The sequence below is a fragment of the Manacus vitellinus genome, unplaced genomic scaffold, assembly GCF_001715985.3.
Source record: "Manacus vitellinus isolate BGI_N305 unplaced genomic scaffold, ASM171598v3 scaffold_67_pilon, whole genome shotgun sequence".
Taxonomy (NCBI): Eukaryota; Metazoa; Chordata; class Aves; order Passeriformes; family Pipridae; genus Manacus; species Manacus vitellinus.
In genome coordinates, this window is record NW_021940737.1 from 2530069 (window position 1) to 2546658 (window position 16590).

The 16590-nt window shown below is 39.1% G+C and overlaps 1 protein-coding gene across 1 annotated transcript in view; it reads right to left on the reverse strand.

Moving 5' to 3' along the window:
* AK5 (adenylate kinase 5) overlaps positions 1-16590 on the reverse strand; it is a 75153-nt gene that overhangs the window by 43687 nt on the left and 14876 nt on the right. Inside the window, exon 5 of the mRNA XM_018083767.3 lies at positions 13722-13913. Coding sequence (XP_017939256.1) covers positions 13722-13913 — 192 coding nt within the window. The remainder of the gene's footprint in view (positions 1-13721; positions 13914-16590) is intronic.

Consider the following 16590-nt stretch of genomic DNA (forward strand, 5'->3'; position numbering starts at 1 on the left):
GGGAGTTCCCTATTATAAAGTATTTTTAACAATACTCCTAAAAAACCCCCAAACCTCCAAAACACCACAAAAAAGGGCGTGAGGACATAGGAGAAAGATATTTCTCTCTAATCCATTCTCTAGTTCTAATATTTTTATTCTTTTACACCAAATACTCTGAAATCTCAGATTATTTTCTATTTTACCACGTAGAGAAGAAAAACTACAACTGAAAATACACTGGAGCTCCCCAGTGATTTTTAAAATGTTATGAACTAGCAGAGGTCACAAACTGGTATCAGACAGAAATCTAGAAAGAAACTAAACTGGAGATATTAACACTATTATTTACAATCCTAAGGAATACTCTGGGTTATCTAAAATAAACCACTTAATGCCTTATTTTTTTAACCACGAGAGTTCTGAAGAGGATTCATCAATAATTGCAGAGTCCTCATGTGTCTGTCATTAGTTTCTCAAGTCCCACCTGTCACCAGAGTCTCTGCTGCTGGGAGTGCTCCTTGTGAACGAGCAGGAGGCTCAATGTTCTCCAGCCCTGAGTGGAGCTGACAGTTCTGCAGCAGCTGCTGCTGCCTTTTGTGTATCCCAAACCCATTTGCTCAAAATAGGTGCAATCTGAAGCCACCAATTATGTGATTTTTGAACACATTAGGTGCATAGACAGGCTCCTCTGTGGTGAGAAAAAAATGAAAATTAAACGATCAAATTCAAATAACGTCTTCCAGTAACGTTAATGAGTGCTGCAATGACCTTAAAAAAGAGTAAATACATGGTTATAACAGAAACTATCAGCTAATTTAACTGCCTTATACCACACAATACAAACATGCACCCCCATACACACAGATATTTTCTATTTTTTTTTCTCTTTTTCTGTTCTCAGTACATAAACAATGAAATTACTGCAAAAGGCAGCCTTGGGTTTTTTTCTTCAAGTGATTTTCTGCTATTTCATCCTAAACCCACAAACTTCAGTGCCATGGCACACAAGTGTGGAGATGTTCTGGCAGCTTCACTCCCTTCCCAGCAAAACCCTGCTGAGCCAGCTCCCAGTACTGTAACACTGAACAGGATGGCACCAAGGACATGGTCCCTCTCACCTGGAGAAACAATTAACAGCAGCAGAAGTAATTGCCTGTCTCTGTACATTTATGGGGAGTAATAGCTTTTGAGAGGCAGACAGAGGGAGAACTTCTGTGCTGTGATTGTGTCTCTGTGCTGTGATCACTGGAGCAACAGCCTGACTTACATCAGTTTTCAGCTGACAAAAATGAGTGCCTTGGGCAATGTGGTGGCAACAGTGGATGGGAAGACACCAGGCAATTACAGGCCCTTGTAGAGCAGAACATGGGCAAGCTGAAGGAGAGCTGGATTTGATCAGGATGAGGGGAGAAATCAATAATTGGGTGGCACAGCAGACAGAAAATTAATGGACTTGAGGGGATAAAGCAATTACTGGTTTGATAGGGAAGCTGATGGAGGCAGAGAGTGGTGCCACAGAGTGGTTTTGGAACATACATACTTTTCATAACACTAAGATGCAAAGCCTTTCTGTCTGTGCAGATACTGAAGAGCAGTGGCTGGGTAATTTTTTCCCCAATAAGGATGTTCATCTGGATGGCTGGTGACTGTTATGTGGAAAGCAAACATATTGCTCTTTGATTTCCAAAGGCATTTCTGCATCATGTTCTCCATTTTCTCAAAGGGTCTCTGAGCTTCCAACAGGCTTGTATTTATTAAACTTTCTAAAGTTGAAGTCCATTTAACATAGTCAGTAATAAACAACTCAAAATGTTTCAGCCATTTCTCTGCACTGCCATGACCCCCCCCATAAATACTCTGGAATTGTCCTCAGGAATCAGAACTGAATCAGGCAGCATATGCATGAATTCACAAATCATTAAGGACATGATTTGCATGTGTTTGTCCTGGCTTACCTGACTTGTCAGATAAGTTACTTCTAGAAGTAACTTAATACCAACACCAAATAAAAGCCAACATCTCTACATAGAAACTTTGTGTACATATTCACTTTACAAAGGATTGAAAACTTGCACCTTGACATGCATTACATCCATTCAGCAGCTTCCACAGCAAAGTCCACTCATACTACTTATTTTTGAAGTTTAATTAAAACCAAAGAGCTGCTTTAGCATATGCACATGTAGAGATCTTCTCTACCTTGAAGGCACAAACACTTACTTTTTCTCTTTTTAAAAAAATATACATTCCACTGTTGGAGTAATTTTCACTGTGGGTTTACTTTTTCAAGGAAATTGCCTTTAAAGAGGCAAATGGTACTACAAAGAAACAGAACAGTGGTGCTGGGCATCCAGACAGATCACTTCAGAAGAGCCTAAATGGAAAACTTAATTACACTCTGAGTTAAGAGATGCTCTGTGATTTGTTACTCTGTTCCTTTAAAATCCAGGAAAACATTCAGCCTGAGGGAGAGATCATCTTACTCTCTTCCTCCACTGGGTCTAGAACAAATTGTTTGATTTTTTACTTTAATGCACCTAACTCTAAAGGAGGGGGAAAGACACAACTGATTATGGAGAGTCAGGTATGATTGGATGCTGCCCAAATCATCCAACTTAACAGCCCTCTGTGTCTCAGCCTGCAAAATCCTTGCTTACATTACTGGAGCTCAGTGATGCTGCAAATTACGAAGCATTAATGCAAAATTCAGTATTTTAAAACCCAGACAAAGGGCAGAGCAGCACAAACAAGCTGCATGAAGCTCAGTCAGTAACAACTGCAATTGTCACTCTGTTACATTCAGCTCAGTGACATTCCAGGAAGCTCTAGAACTGCCCAACTCTTCCCCAGATGCCTTTGATTTTTCTTTCCACAGTACTAATGCCTGTCTTGCAGTAGTTTTTCTTCCATCTTTAGCCATGAAGACTCCTGTGGGGCTTGGATGTGCCCTCGTTCTTCGGATTGAACTCTTGGGGAATAAACTGGCAAAGGACCAGTTTGTACGGCGTAATTCCCTTATTTCCTCCAGCACCACATGAGACAAGCACTGGAATGTTCACATTCCCACAGCACACCATTCAGTGAGACAGCCCTGATTACCAATATGGTCAAAGAAATGCCTTCCTCAATAATTCCTTTTTTTCTTTTTCAATATTGAGTGCAACAGCACTTGCAGGCAGAATGAGCCCTAAGGCTACATTGACATCAACCAATATGTTTGTGTGTAGAGGGACTTTTCCTGATTAAAGTTTTTTTAAAACACGTTTTCCCCTGCCTGGAGAGCTCCTGGAGCTCCTGTGTCACTGTTTCTTCTGTCCAAAACAAAACTGAATAATTTTCTAGCATCAGCTCCCTCAGCACATACAGGCTGCAGACAGGCACCCTGAATAAATATAGAGCAACACTCGGTTCCCAAAAAGGTCCATACAAGCAACAGCAAGTAACTCAAAAAAGGAAACTAAAAAAGAAAAAAAAATTAGACAAACTCAGAAAGAAAAGACATTTCTTCCTATAAACCCTAGTTTCTTCCACTGGCAGTTTGCACTTCACTTCAAAGAAAAACATTGATGCCGCTGCCAAATAAAGGCAAATATTTCCCTCTGAAGATCAAGAGTATTCCTCCTGTTGGTTTTTGTGGAAGAGATTCTGAATACAAAATACTAAAATATTGTTGTCTGGTCCTTTACCATTAGATGATTTCATAACAATTACTACAAAACCACAGTTTTTCCGTGTATCACCACAGTTTTCCAAGGAAGAATGCTACCAACGGAAAGCTAACAAGAGAAGTCCCGAGTTCATTTCAGCTGCAAATTTAGCAAGTTATTAAAGCATGAGAACTAATGACTCAGATGCAAGAACAAGCACAGGCTATACCATGGGCTTCAACATTAGCTGCTGTGGGCGTTCCATATGCAAAATCTGCATTTAATTCAGGAAATAATGTGACATTTTTAGTCATCAAAGAGCTTAGCAACACAAATAATTTCATCTGCAAGAGTTGTAGCTATTCAAAATGGAATTTCACACTGGAAGAACTGGAACATTTGAAAATTACTAGCTTTTCTGTTTCCCTTGGAAGACAAAAATAAATTTTAATTCCCAGCTACACAGTTCCTGTGCATTTAAATAAATTCTGATCCAGGATAAATAGTGTTTCCAGTGATGGTCTCTGCATTAATAAACTTCATAAACAGCACCGGAATCCTTGATAATAAACCCTTCCTTGGTCACCTTGAGCTGAAGACTGCTAAATTTTCATGAAATCAATTATTTATCTCTGCAAGTATGACTCGTATCAAACAGGACAATATTCAGCCAATGTCAGCTGGAGCTCAGGATGGGCTCATAAAGCCCAACTTCCAACCGCGCTGCCTCGGCAGGGACATGGAGTTGTTTCCTGCAGCAAGAAGTGAGCCACTGCTGGTTTATTTTCTGTACCAGAAAGTTCTGTTTCCACATCCAAATTACTGGAGCATGTTGTTTGGAAGCATAACGGAGACCACTTGATTTATAAATGAAAGCTGGCAAGCTCAGGAGATGCTGACAGAAACTATTGCTTTAGTCATCATGGAATATGACATTCTTGCAGCCAGCATCTATTTTTTGGAAACAAATGTGGGACAAAATCCCACAGGATTATGTAGGCTGAAAGCATTTTCTAACTATCATTAAAAAAAAAGTGGATGAAGTGGACCTGATTGACATAATTTATTTAACTTTTTAAAAGCTTTTGACAATATTCCTCCCCAGAGGCTATTAAATGAAACATAATTTTAGGGAAGAATTAAATAATACAATGAGTTTATTTTAAAAAGGATGATAAATGTCCAAGGAACGTTTTGCCAACAAGTAGTACAGAGAATGGCCACTGTGCTGATCAAGGACATGGAAAGTACAAATCAGAAAACTCAGCCTCACTATATAAATGAAGTCTGAGAAGGGACAGGGATATGGTCAAGAAATGCATGTCATGTGCCAACAGTGTGTGTTGTAGGAGAAAGATGAAAGAAAGACCCAAGAAAGATAAAAATGAAGCCTCTGTAATCTTTTTTTCAGTATCATTTCATTTCCCTTCAGCTGTCCACTACCTGCTTGTTTGAGCTAAGTGCATTATAGAATATCTGAAACCCTTGAGGGTCTATTAACAACCTATTCATACACTGTTAAGGTATCAATAATTTATTGCAAAAGCAAGTTAAACAGCTTATATCAAGTATTTATACAACATCATCTATCAGAACTGCTGTAACTGCCCTTTGCTTCCACTGATGCAGAAAATTCAAGCTTTTGATACTCTAAAAGAGAATCCACTACTTTACACTTCCTGAACAGTAATTATTTTATAAACTCTGTATTAAAATAGTTTCTGGCCAGTGTTCTCCATCACTGCAGCTCCTTCCCCACTGCTCTGTTCTTCTGTTGGATGAGTCTACACCGAGGTGTTCCTCACACTGTGGCTGTTTTCAGTGTCACCCTTGTGAAATGGTAGAAGTTTCCTTTAGCTTGCACTATGGTGCTCTAGTTTCTAGTTCTAGAAACTTCTGGAATTCGGTGTGAAACGTCCAGAGAACTGTAATCTCTTATTTGATTCTACTAGTTTTGAGAGTAGTCTATACTGTAAAAAAAGGAAAATAATTTAGAGGTAGATCCTAATTATTACTCTTTATTTAAGATTATGCCAGGGGAGCAGGGGAACTGACTAAACACAAATACCTCATAAAACAAAAGATTATGTGCACCACTTGACACTGAACAAAACAGACCCCATTTCCTTTAAAAGCTCTTCACTGGGTCTTAGGATGTTGCTCCTAAGAAAAAAGCTTAAGACTTTTTTTATTTGTCCTTTTTCATCCTCAGGACAAATCACGTGCTCAAAAAGGGCTATATTTAAGTGTGGTTTCATACATCACATGTCAAGTTATCTTCTAGTAAATCTTTTTCCAAGGTGCTGTATTTTAGAAGTCAGCCAAGCTCCCCATGCTCGTGCAATTCATGGGGAAAAAGGGAATCTTGCAGTTTTGCCTGAACTTTGCTCAATGTAAAAAAAGACGGCTGTAACCTTTAACTTAGAGAATAATTAGTATTTAGAAGGTATGTTATCAGGTTGGGGTTATAACAAATTGTTGTACAGGCTTAACAAGAAGCTATCAAATAAATTATTTCAGAAGTTCTCACTAACATAAGTGGTCGTTAAGCTAAAGGTTTTAACAGAGTCATCTTCCCAAGAAACACTGACATGGTTTCTGTTATTGTGAGAGAATATCCAGACAGGTTTAACTTATTGTCTGTTACACTCCCCCTACTAAATTCACTGATTTTCCTGAGGAGTGGTCTCCTGGCTGTAGTTCAACTGTATAATGAATGGTTCTTAAAACCAAACTCATTTCAGAATTCACGTGGCTCCCGACCCTCTTTCTGAAGTTCAAGAGAGAACATGAGTTGCATAAATGCAGAAAAGCCTTTGTTCAGTGCTGGAATTGAGCTCATTTGTGCCTTGCACCCATGACCAGGGTCAGGGATGAAAGCTGAAGTACCCACCAAACCTTTAATGGCCATTAGAGCAGACCGAGGTGACACACACAGCCTGAAGGAAGCAGAGAGAATGTTCTGGTAAAAGAAACACCTGCCTGGGGGTTATGTGGATCTGTGTTATGCAGAAAATATGCAGTGAAATCCTTGCAGGAAGGTGCAGATACAAAGAGGATTGCTGGATTTTTTTTTTCCAATGTATTAAGGATGGATAAATTCAATTATCAACTCGACTAAAACCAGTATTGCCCACATTCCAAGTTCCATTTTGTGGGGACTCTGCATTTACAGAGAAGCCTGTTCTTTTCCGTAGAGCAACCAAAAAAGCCCAGGAGGCAGGACACAGTGGGAAACTACTGAAAAGTATATTTTTACATTGCCTAATTGGCATCTTGCAGTGGCAGGAGAGGGAGGTGACCTTGACATCAGAAAAACTATATTATTACCACAACACAATGGATTGTAGAATACAAGAAATGACAAGACATGGCATGCTAGACAGAGCAGAGGATTTTGAAGTAGTGGTGTTGAAAACATGAATGTGAAGCTTCAATCTGACATTCTGGTTAAAGATGGAAGGAGAAATTCAGCTGAGTATATAATGAAAAAATCTAAATATGTGCCTAAACCCAATGTTATTTTAGCAACTACATTTTTAACAAAATAGATCATGGGGTATCATATGCATGAACAACCCTAGATAAAAATAACTGATCACAGCAAGTTATAGTGAAAAGATGCCACATTTTATACATTAAGTCCTTTATTTCTTTTACCATGACTGGTGTGACTGACTGTGTTGGCATAAAAAGAGATTAACAGTTGAGAATGGAGACACCAGTTCTTTCTTCACAGAAAATTACAGTATCTGTGACTGCAGTGTTACAGTTATGTCTTGTGAGGCTTCTTTTCCTGTTTTATTATTTAAGCAAACTACTGAACTGCAGAACATGATATGGTGACAGCAAGGTGAACAGACAGTTATATTCACTGGCCATTAATGGAACAAACCACAGCACTATATAAGATGGAAAGGTACAACTCTTAACCCTGGAAGTAGAAATGATAACTGGGCAAGAGGATAAGGACACATATACAGCTACAGCCATGACAAACTGCAGAGGATTCACAGGAGAGTCTCTGCCAAGAATTTTAGGTTGTGTCTACACAATGATGTCCACAGATGTTTGTCCTGACACTAAATGAGGTACCACAGTTATAAGAATCAAAATAATCATTAGTGATCACCAGATGCATGAGGATCAGGGAATGGAAGGAGCAAGGACATATTCCTTTAACACAACAGCAGTGTTTTCCTAATTCTGAATATTTCACAGAGTTCATCAAAGCACTGTTTGGTAGATATTCTTCAGTTGTATTAACAAAAATAAAAACTCCTCCAAACAGCTATCAGAAACACTCTGCAACAGGGAAAATGTCCCAGGGGAAGGTGACGGTTCTCGCTTCAGCACTGCCTAGTGTGGCGTGTTCCCTGAGTCACACAGGGATGAGCAGCTTTCCAGCTCTCTCAGTTCTCCACCAACACTGCAGCTGCATCTAACCCTGTCTTGCTGAGCCCAAATAAGACTACAGAACTCCAGAGAAAAATGCCAGAAGTCCAGAATATTAGTGGCATCAGACTTTCTGCTGACGGTTCTGACACTTCAATGGCTTCCATCATTACAACACCTGAGCATTCACAAATGCAAATAAATTTATCTTCAGGATGCATTAAAAAACAAGAAAGTATAATCTCTTATGTCTCCCCTCTCTTTCATGTACATCTACAGGAAAGAAGGAACAGGAGCAAATGCTCAAATAATTCCGGGATGATCCTGGATTGCACTACTAGAGGCCAGTTCACTCACTCTCGTTTTGCCCATTTGAATCAAAGTTGAGGATGATTTCTAGCAGAAAGAACATTCAGTTGCCACTTGCATAAGGAAACAGAAATAGTTAACAACAGCAACTTAGATGCTAAGTGATAGACTCAGGAAATAAGGATATTAAATACTGGAATTGTAGAGCACAACCCACCAGATGTAGTGACATTTTTATAGGACTGTGAGAGCTGAAAGCCCATCCTGATTCTACTGATGTAGCAACTTGCACGAGTTGATCTGCAAATTTTCTCCATCTAATGGCAGCAAAATGGTTTTGCCACAAAATCAGGAAGTCACTGATTATAAACTTTGCACAGGGAAGATCCACCAGTGGCAATCAGAGCTGGAAATCACTAATGGAACTTTGGGTCAGAAAGTGGTACTTTATCATTTACTGCAAAGCAGGGCTGAAATGCAGCTTTGGTTCTTCAGCTGCATGTTCACAAAATCAGGGGTCGTTTAGGACAGGGAAATTTGCTTATGGGTGCCAAATATTTCTGATTCAGTGAAATGGTCTTCCCAGAGATGAGGTATTTTTTCCAAGCTGGTTTCTTAATATATCTCATCTAAATAAGAGAAATTAATCTCCTTTAAGCATCACTGTAACTACAGGAACGAAATTAGAAGCTAATATTCACCCAAAGGACACAGCTTAATTACCTAAAGATGAACCGTTTAAAATAACTTGAAGAACATTTAGGACATGTTATTTTAAACATCTCTTACAGTTCATTTCTCTGCATGATAACTTGGCTTAATTACTTATCTTTAGTATCAGATCTGTAAAAAACCCCGTCTGTTAATTTTAAACATGTATCAGCTATCACAGCACCAGAAATGTGAAAATTCAGAATAGTATGGCTTTCAGAAAGAGCATTCCCCCTCTCTTTCTGGAGCTCCTAAATCAGCTTGGCCCATGCACTCATCACTGGCTAATTCTACAGCCAGACTTGTCAAAGTTTATTTCTTTTTTCAAAGACTTCCACTTCATTCAAGCTACCAACTGCGTACAGGAGGCAGGGCAGTTTTCCAAAAGAAGATATTTATTTAAATTGCCATGCTTCCAAAGTTAGGAGAGAACATAGTGTTGCACTGATGCTATTCACCTCAGCAAAGACTTTCTACCCTCAAGGTTTCTCTGCTTGCTTGCACGGACACAGATGGCAAGTTTCCACGCTTGGCCATTCCCTGGTAGACACTGGTATTTCTGACAGACTTAACTTGTTGACATAAATCATAAAATGGGAGGCTGAAAATATTTTGAAGCTTGGAAAAGTGTTTACGGTGTACATGCTTCCACACATGCACAAATTATTCATCTATCTTTCCCACATAAAATGTGCATATATTTACAAACAGTTTGTTTAGACTCCTTTCTAGACAAAACTCATTTACATACCTTCTTCTGTGTGTTCTTCAAAATATCTCACAAAACAGTAACACATAAATAGCGTTGAGACACAGTGTAAAAACTAGCAGTGATTAGAACATGAATAAACTCCCTCTAGTTCAGCAGTTTTACAAGAAACAGTTCCAGGTTCTTTCTCACAGCCCAGTTTTTCTGCAACAGAGTTATGAAATACAGGAGAGACACAGAGAGCCTTAATTTTCAATAACAGCTTTCTGTGACTGCAGACATCTCTTATTTGTTCTAGGCTTCAACTCACCGTTCTTGCCTTGAATTAGCAAAAAGTGAAAAAGTGACAGTCGTTATTTCCCATCCCACCTCTCATTTTCCCTGTATAGAAATTTTTTAATGTTTATATAAGCATATATATTCGTGGGGCCAGATAAAGATTTAGGAACCGTACAGCAAAACTCCTGAATCTCAAACAGAATCTCTGGTCTCAAGGTTTCCACAAACAGCTGCCCACATCCAGCACCACTTCAGGGAAGGAGGAGTGGGATTTTTAAAATTCTCTTTTTAACGATTGTTTAATGCAAAACTGCAAGGGTGAGAGCAAGTACCACCATAAAAACAGAGGCAGCTACTCATTCTGTGTTCAGATGAGTGTTCCTCCCCTGGGGAGAAGATTCTCTGAGCTGGATTCTGGTTTGGGATAAGTGCCTGGCAGGGGCTGTCATTCAGGCCTGGAAGCAGGGTGGAGGTTTCTATCCTGTCTTTACAGAACAGTTTGTTATCAGTAAGATTTGTATTGACCTTGAGAGTTGCTCAAAGGGCTGCAGGTCCCACATTTCTCCAGGGACAGGCCCAAAGTTAAAGGAAGACTGAGTAAGGGCAGGTCCTTTGGAATCAGCATTCACAAACAAACAGATAAAAAGCCCAAACCAACACCTCAAGCTGGGCAGCTAAATGATAACACAAAAACTTTAGAAGGAGATTATAACTTATATTTTCATCAGCGTTTTGATAAGTCACAGCCTTCAGATAAAGCTCATGTCAATGTGCAAATCCTATAGCAAAATTCCTTTTTTAACCAAAACAAGAGAAAAATTTCTATAACGCAGCTCCGTGGGGAATTTTTCTGTGACAGTTGACAGCCATTAGGCTTGTTTGATGCTTATGAGGGCAGACAGCTCCTTCCCTCACCCGCCACTGTTTAACTTCTAAATTTGTGCTCAAAATCCGTTTCCAGCTTCAGCTGCTTTTTCTGGGTTCCCTTCACTTCTCTGACTAATCTTAATGTCATTTTAATGTTTTCATAGGCATGGTAAATTCCCTAAAAGGACAAGTGGGACAAGGAAGATATCAGAGAAATATGCATTTCATGTATGCCACACGATGCTGTCCCGTTCTGGCTGCTTAAATAAGGGTCAGAGCCTTCTTTTCCTGTCTAGTATTTTTGTCTTAACAAAGCCAGTCCTTTTTTCCCCCCCTTAAATGCACACAGACTTACTAACACAAAAAGGCTGCCACTGAAGCACTGTGCTTATGTGGAATCATTGTAAATAAGGCAGACTGGACCTGATCCTGTCTCCAGCAGGAGAAGCTTCCACTGCTACCATGAGGAGCTCTCTACATTTTTTTTCCATCCAGACCAAACAAAGAACAGCCAAGCTCTCTGAGAACTGTTGACTGAAAGATTTTTGGAAGCCAATGATCTGCTCTCCAATAAAGACACCAATATCTACACCAGATTACAGTCAAATTAAACTGGAGAGGGGAAGAATTGGTGTTCAGAATTGAAGTCCTCTGCTAAACATTACAATGCCTGAGGTCACCCAGGCACTTACCTGTTCTCCCTTTTATAATTTCATCCAGTTAGCATCTCCTCCCCCACCAGCTAACTGGTGTGTTAGTTACTGTCTAGGTAAACAATACATAAGGTTTTAATCTTTGTTCAAAGTTACTGAAACAATAAATTCCAGCATATTCATCTATTTACATACTCCCTGTCCAAAACTGTATTACTACAGTCTCCATACCTTCTGAATTCCAATTTGAGTTAAGTAAAGTCAGGTTCTGATTTGTTAAGACTAGTGACAGATTGCTAAAATGAATTTTAAACACAGACTGTGTGTTCATGAAAATATCAGATCTTTACTTCTCTTAATTATAATGAAGTTTACAAATACTTATTTCAAAGAGGGAGTTTTTCAGAAAGGACAGAGCTGTATTTCTTAGAAGTACTGGAGGTGGGGGCCTCACTTCTTTCCTTCAAAGCAGCAAACAGCACTACCCTCTGAGAGCAGGTATACCATGCCCAGACTGAGAACACAAGGCACACAGAGCACCAAACAAGGACAAGCCAAGTACTGCAGAAAATTATCAAAGATCAACTGAAAAAAAAGATGAAGGGAAAGAATTACACCTAAGCAACCTGACCAGTAAGACCTTAAAGAAGAATGTGGCTTTTAATTCAATTAACCAAAGTATGTTCAAACCAATATGGAGTAACTTCTGGAGCACAAAAATGAATCTTCTTTGGGAATTCAGATTTTTATTTCTTGCTTACACAGTGTCTAAGAGTAATTATACATATATATAATGTCTGCTTATTAATCATATTTAGTTATATTTCAGTGAGTTTTTATTTTCTCTTTTAGTCTGTTTACTGATGAAAAACAACATATTTACTATTGATGTATAAAATCTGAGTTGTGATTCTAAAATTATAACACCCCATAAGACAAACAGTCCTGCTTCTTGTCCCTGAGTAGGATCCTGATGCTAGTTAGAAGAAATGTCCCAGATTTAGAGTGTTGAACAGCAGTGACAAGGTACAGGTAAAGATGTAAGAAAAATGCAAATTTTTTATTTCCTCCTGGACAACACTGACCTTGCCTGACCTTGCCTCAAGGATTTACTCCTCTAGGAATTAGGCTACTGTAATTCTATTTGATGCTGTTCTAGTCCTTGCACTGCTCCCATCTGCACAGTATTTCAGTGGTTTCCAGGTCCAGCATTATAAGCAGCAGGCTCAATGCTATTTTCTTTCTTTCTTCCTCCTTCTGTAGGGAAATAGCATGCAAAACTGTATTTCCTTTTATGTGAAAATGGGCTGTTTCTTTGTCCTTAGTGGACACTAATATACCGTTCACATGCCATGTTGTCATTTCCATACCCATCATAAACATCTGCTTTTTTCAAAAGATATCTTAGGTGAACTTATCTTTAGAACTCTGAAGAAACAGAATTAAAGAGTAGAAGGAACTTGAATAGGAAAAAAATCTGTTTTACAGGTCCCATCACAGAAATGCAATTCTACCCAGATGCTCCACATGATTTATCCACAAAGGCATATTTTTCCTGAAGAGCTAAGTTTGCTTTCTATAGGAGGAGCACTACACCCACTTGCTCAATAATGAATAAACACTTCCAAGAATTCCAGTCCTCTCATCCTTAAAACCAGAACTGATCACAATGCTCAGCCAGAACACATACTCTCTGGAGAAGACAATGTAATAATTCCCCAGGATTTTCATTCTGAAGTTCAGAAAGCTGCTGAAGTTTGTTATTAAGGCTCCTCATATCAAGAGATGACTTTGCAATTAGGGATGCTCAGCCCAGGAGTCTGACCAGCACACAGAATTAGTCACACTTGCTGTGAGGAGAACACACCAATGTGAACTACACAGGTTATTTAGGCGAGGAAAAGAAACAAAATGGGCCATCTGTGCTCTCATGGTACCAAGTTCTGTGCATTATTACAACCAGACACAGTATGTAATTTAGAACACATCAATAATTCAACTGTTGTCAAGTGCTCAATGAGTTCATTGTCTTCATTAAGCACTTCAATAACAATGGAATTAAGCTAAAACACAATTTGACTCCTCCAGCCTGTCTTACAGCAAAAGGTACAAGAAGCCAAGTACAACCACGACAATGAGGGTTTCAGAGGCATATCCTGAAGGACTTACTGTGATGATCAGCCCTTTCTCCTGGAAATATTTCACCAAGGGGACGACGTTCTGCTTGAAATTCATGAGTCTCCTCTGGGTGGCTTTCAGGTTATCATCAGGTCTCCCCTGCTGCTCCGCACGCTTCAGTAACCTCTCCTTCAGCCTTTGGCTGGAACATGCCAGGAACACCACCAAATCTGGGGTACAGATCTGTGGGAAGAGCAATTCCAGGAGACTGGTTAAGCTGAGTATCCAGCACCACCCGACTCAGCAATTCCATTGTCACGGGAGGCTCAGATACGCTACAATTTCTTAAACTGGAACTTGATGAAGCCATTTGTTTTCTGTTGTTTGTATTTTTTAAGGGACATTTGCAGCCTTAAGGAGGAGGTTGATCAATCTGCTTCACCTGAAACGCTAAGGAAAAAGTTTAAGGAAAAAAATTTACCTCACACCAGCAGCCTTCTCTAGACTATGCTCATCACTGGCATTACCAGAAGGTTCCCTTAGCTAAGTTTTTTTAAAAGAGCAAAATAGGAATGTCCCATATTCTGCAGGAAAATGATTGTATGGTTTCCATCTAAAAGCTCTTTAAATAAGGTGTTATTCCAAATCCTGCAGCCACTATGAAGCTAATTGATGGTCTGGTCCCAGTGAAAACAGACCTGTTCCAAGAGCCACAGTTCCTTAAAATACTTTCTTGGTTCCTCTAAATATCACTACAGCTTAAATGCCCTTTTCAAGAGGCTGGGTGTGGCAGCAAAAAGGATTTTAATTTCTCCTGTCCTTTTTGGTCTGTGTGGTGAGCCCTGGCCTGTGTCACACCCCTCCCTGCACTAAACTTCAGGAAGTTCAGCCTTATGGCAATGAGAAATTTCTGCTCTTTCCCAGTTAAATCTTCATCCTAAGTTTTGGTTACTCGTGCTGTCAAACAGTTAAAGAAGAGACACCTCTGGTGCTTGATGGGGAGAAAGCAAAGACAGCCCCACTTTCTCAGGAACACTGCTAAATGTTCACAGGCAACCTTTGGGGGTCACCAATATTCAGTACACGTGGTGAAAAAAAACAGAAGTCCTGGAATCATGGAGTCAGTTAGGTTGAAAAAGACCTTTAAGATCATTTGAGTCCAATCCAGTCCACAGTAAAACACGTCCCTAAGTGCCACATCTACGTGTCTTTGAAACACCTCCAGGGATGGTGACTCCACCATTGCCCTGTTTCAAGGCTTGACAACCCCTTCCATAAAGAAATTTTTCTTTTATTCAACCTAAACCTCCCCTGGTGCAACCTGAGGCTGTTTCCTCTCACCCTGAAGTCACTCAGACACTTGAATTCACAGGATTTTAAAAACGGGGCTGCAGGTGTATATGAACCACATTCATAAGATCTGGTTTTGTTCTTTCCTCTACCTGGCTGTTGCAAAGAAATCCACCTCTCTTTAAAGATTTCACTGCTCTAGTGCTGCCTTTTAAAACATACTAGAATTCTCTGTAAGAAGCATTTAAGGTAAAAACAAACTGTTCAAGCTTTTATCTGCTTACAGATTAGAAAGGGTTTATTTGTTCTCACATACAAGCACAAAGTCATTTCTGCTGCCTTTACTTACCTGAACAAAAGATTTCATACTTTAACTAATATTAGTAAAATCATTTGTTTCCCACTCCAGAAATGACATAACCTCCTTATATTGCAAATGATGGTGGATGCTCAAGAATGCTAAACAGAGATTTTTTTCTTGATGTTTTCTATCTACAGAATAATTTTGTCTCTGTTCAGCTTGATATGACGTAAATTTGATAATCAAATTTGAGCTATGCAAAATTATCACTAAAACATCCACATGTATTCTAACTACTACTGTGTAAACAGTAAGTGATTTATATCTTTTTGTTAATTATATAGTTGTTACTAATACATTGCTGTTGAGGGCTAGAACACCCCGATTAAGCTTCTGAATACTCTCTATATCTAGGTCCCTCTACCCAAGGATGTTAAATTGCATAAAGACAACCCTATTCCTAGTTTGAATAGTCAAAACTTCCCAGGTGGACAATCTGGAAAATTAATAACCAAGTTTTTTTAAAAAAAAAAAAAATCCCATCCAGCTGGTTTCTGTCATTTGAGGAAATGCAACTTTTAAGTATGGTCTGGCCTTTTTTACTGTCAGTGTGAGCAGAAAAAGGTTCTTAGGAAGCCAAAAGAAAGAAATACAACTTTTGCAGCCTGGGGTAATGCTCATTAGCCTTTACAAATGAGCTCACTGACAGGGTAGGATATGGATATGAGGAAGCAGAAAGTGGTGAAAAAGCAGAGCCATTTTCCAACAGTGAAGGGCAGCCTGAAAAGCAGCACCAGCCAGCAGGATGGTGGCCTCTCTATCATTACAGAAAATTAAATAGGATTTTAAAGAAAATCCAATTATTTTTTACACACATTGTAGATGATTGGAGACATGAGCACACAAACTACAAAAGCACTAGTTCTGGTAATTATTTCTGAGTATCTATTAGATTTTGAAACAATTAACCTTATAACCTATTATTTTTAAATAACTGCCAGTGGGAGAGAAGCTCTCTCCTACCTCTAACACACATACCTCAATGTCAACAAAACCAGAGCAATTCTTCCTTCCCTTTTCAGACTATTGTAAATACACAGTTGACAAAGTTATTCTGTCCTTCCATGGATGAATTAATTATGACAGTTGATTTTACTACCACACAGCAGCTTTAAGGTACATAATTATTCACATGAAAGACTATGAAAGTAAGTTTCTGTGTTAGACTTCAGTGCAACATGGACATTATTAAAAGCAGCTCTGTTAAATTAAGGTTGCTTCACTAGTAGGAGAAGAATAATGAGGAATTTGGGAATTCAAAAAACATAA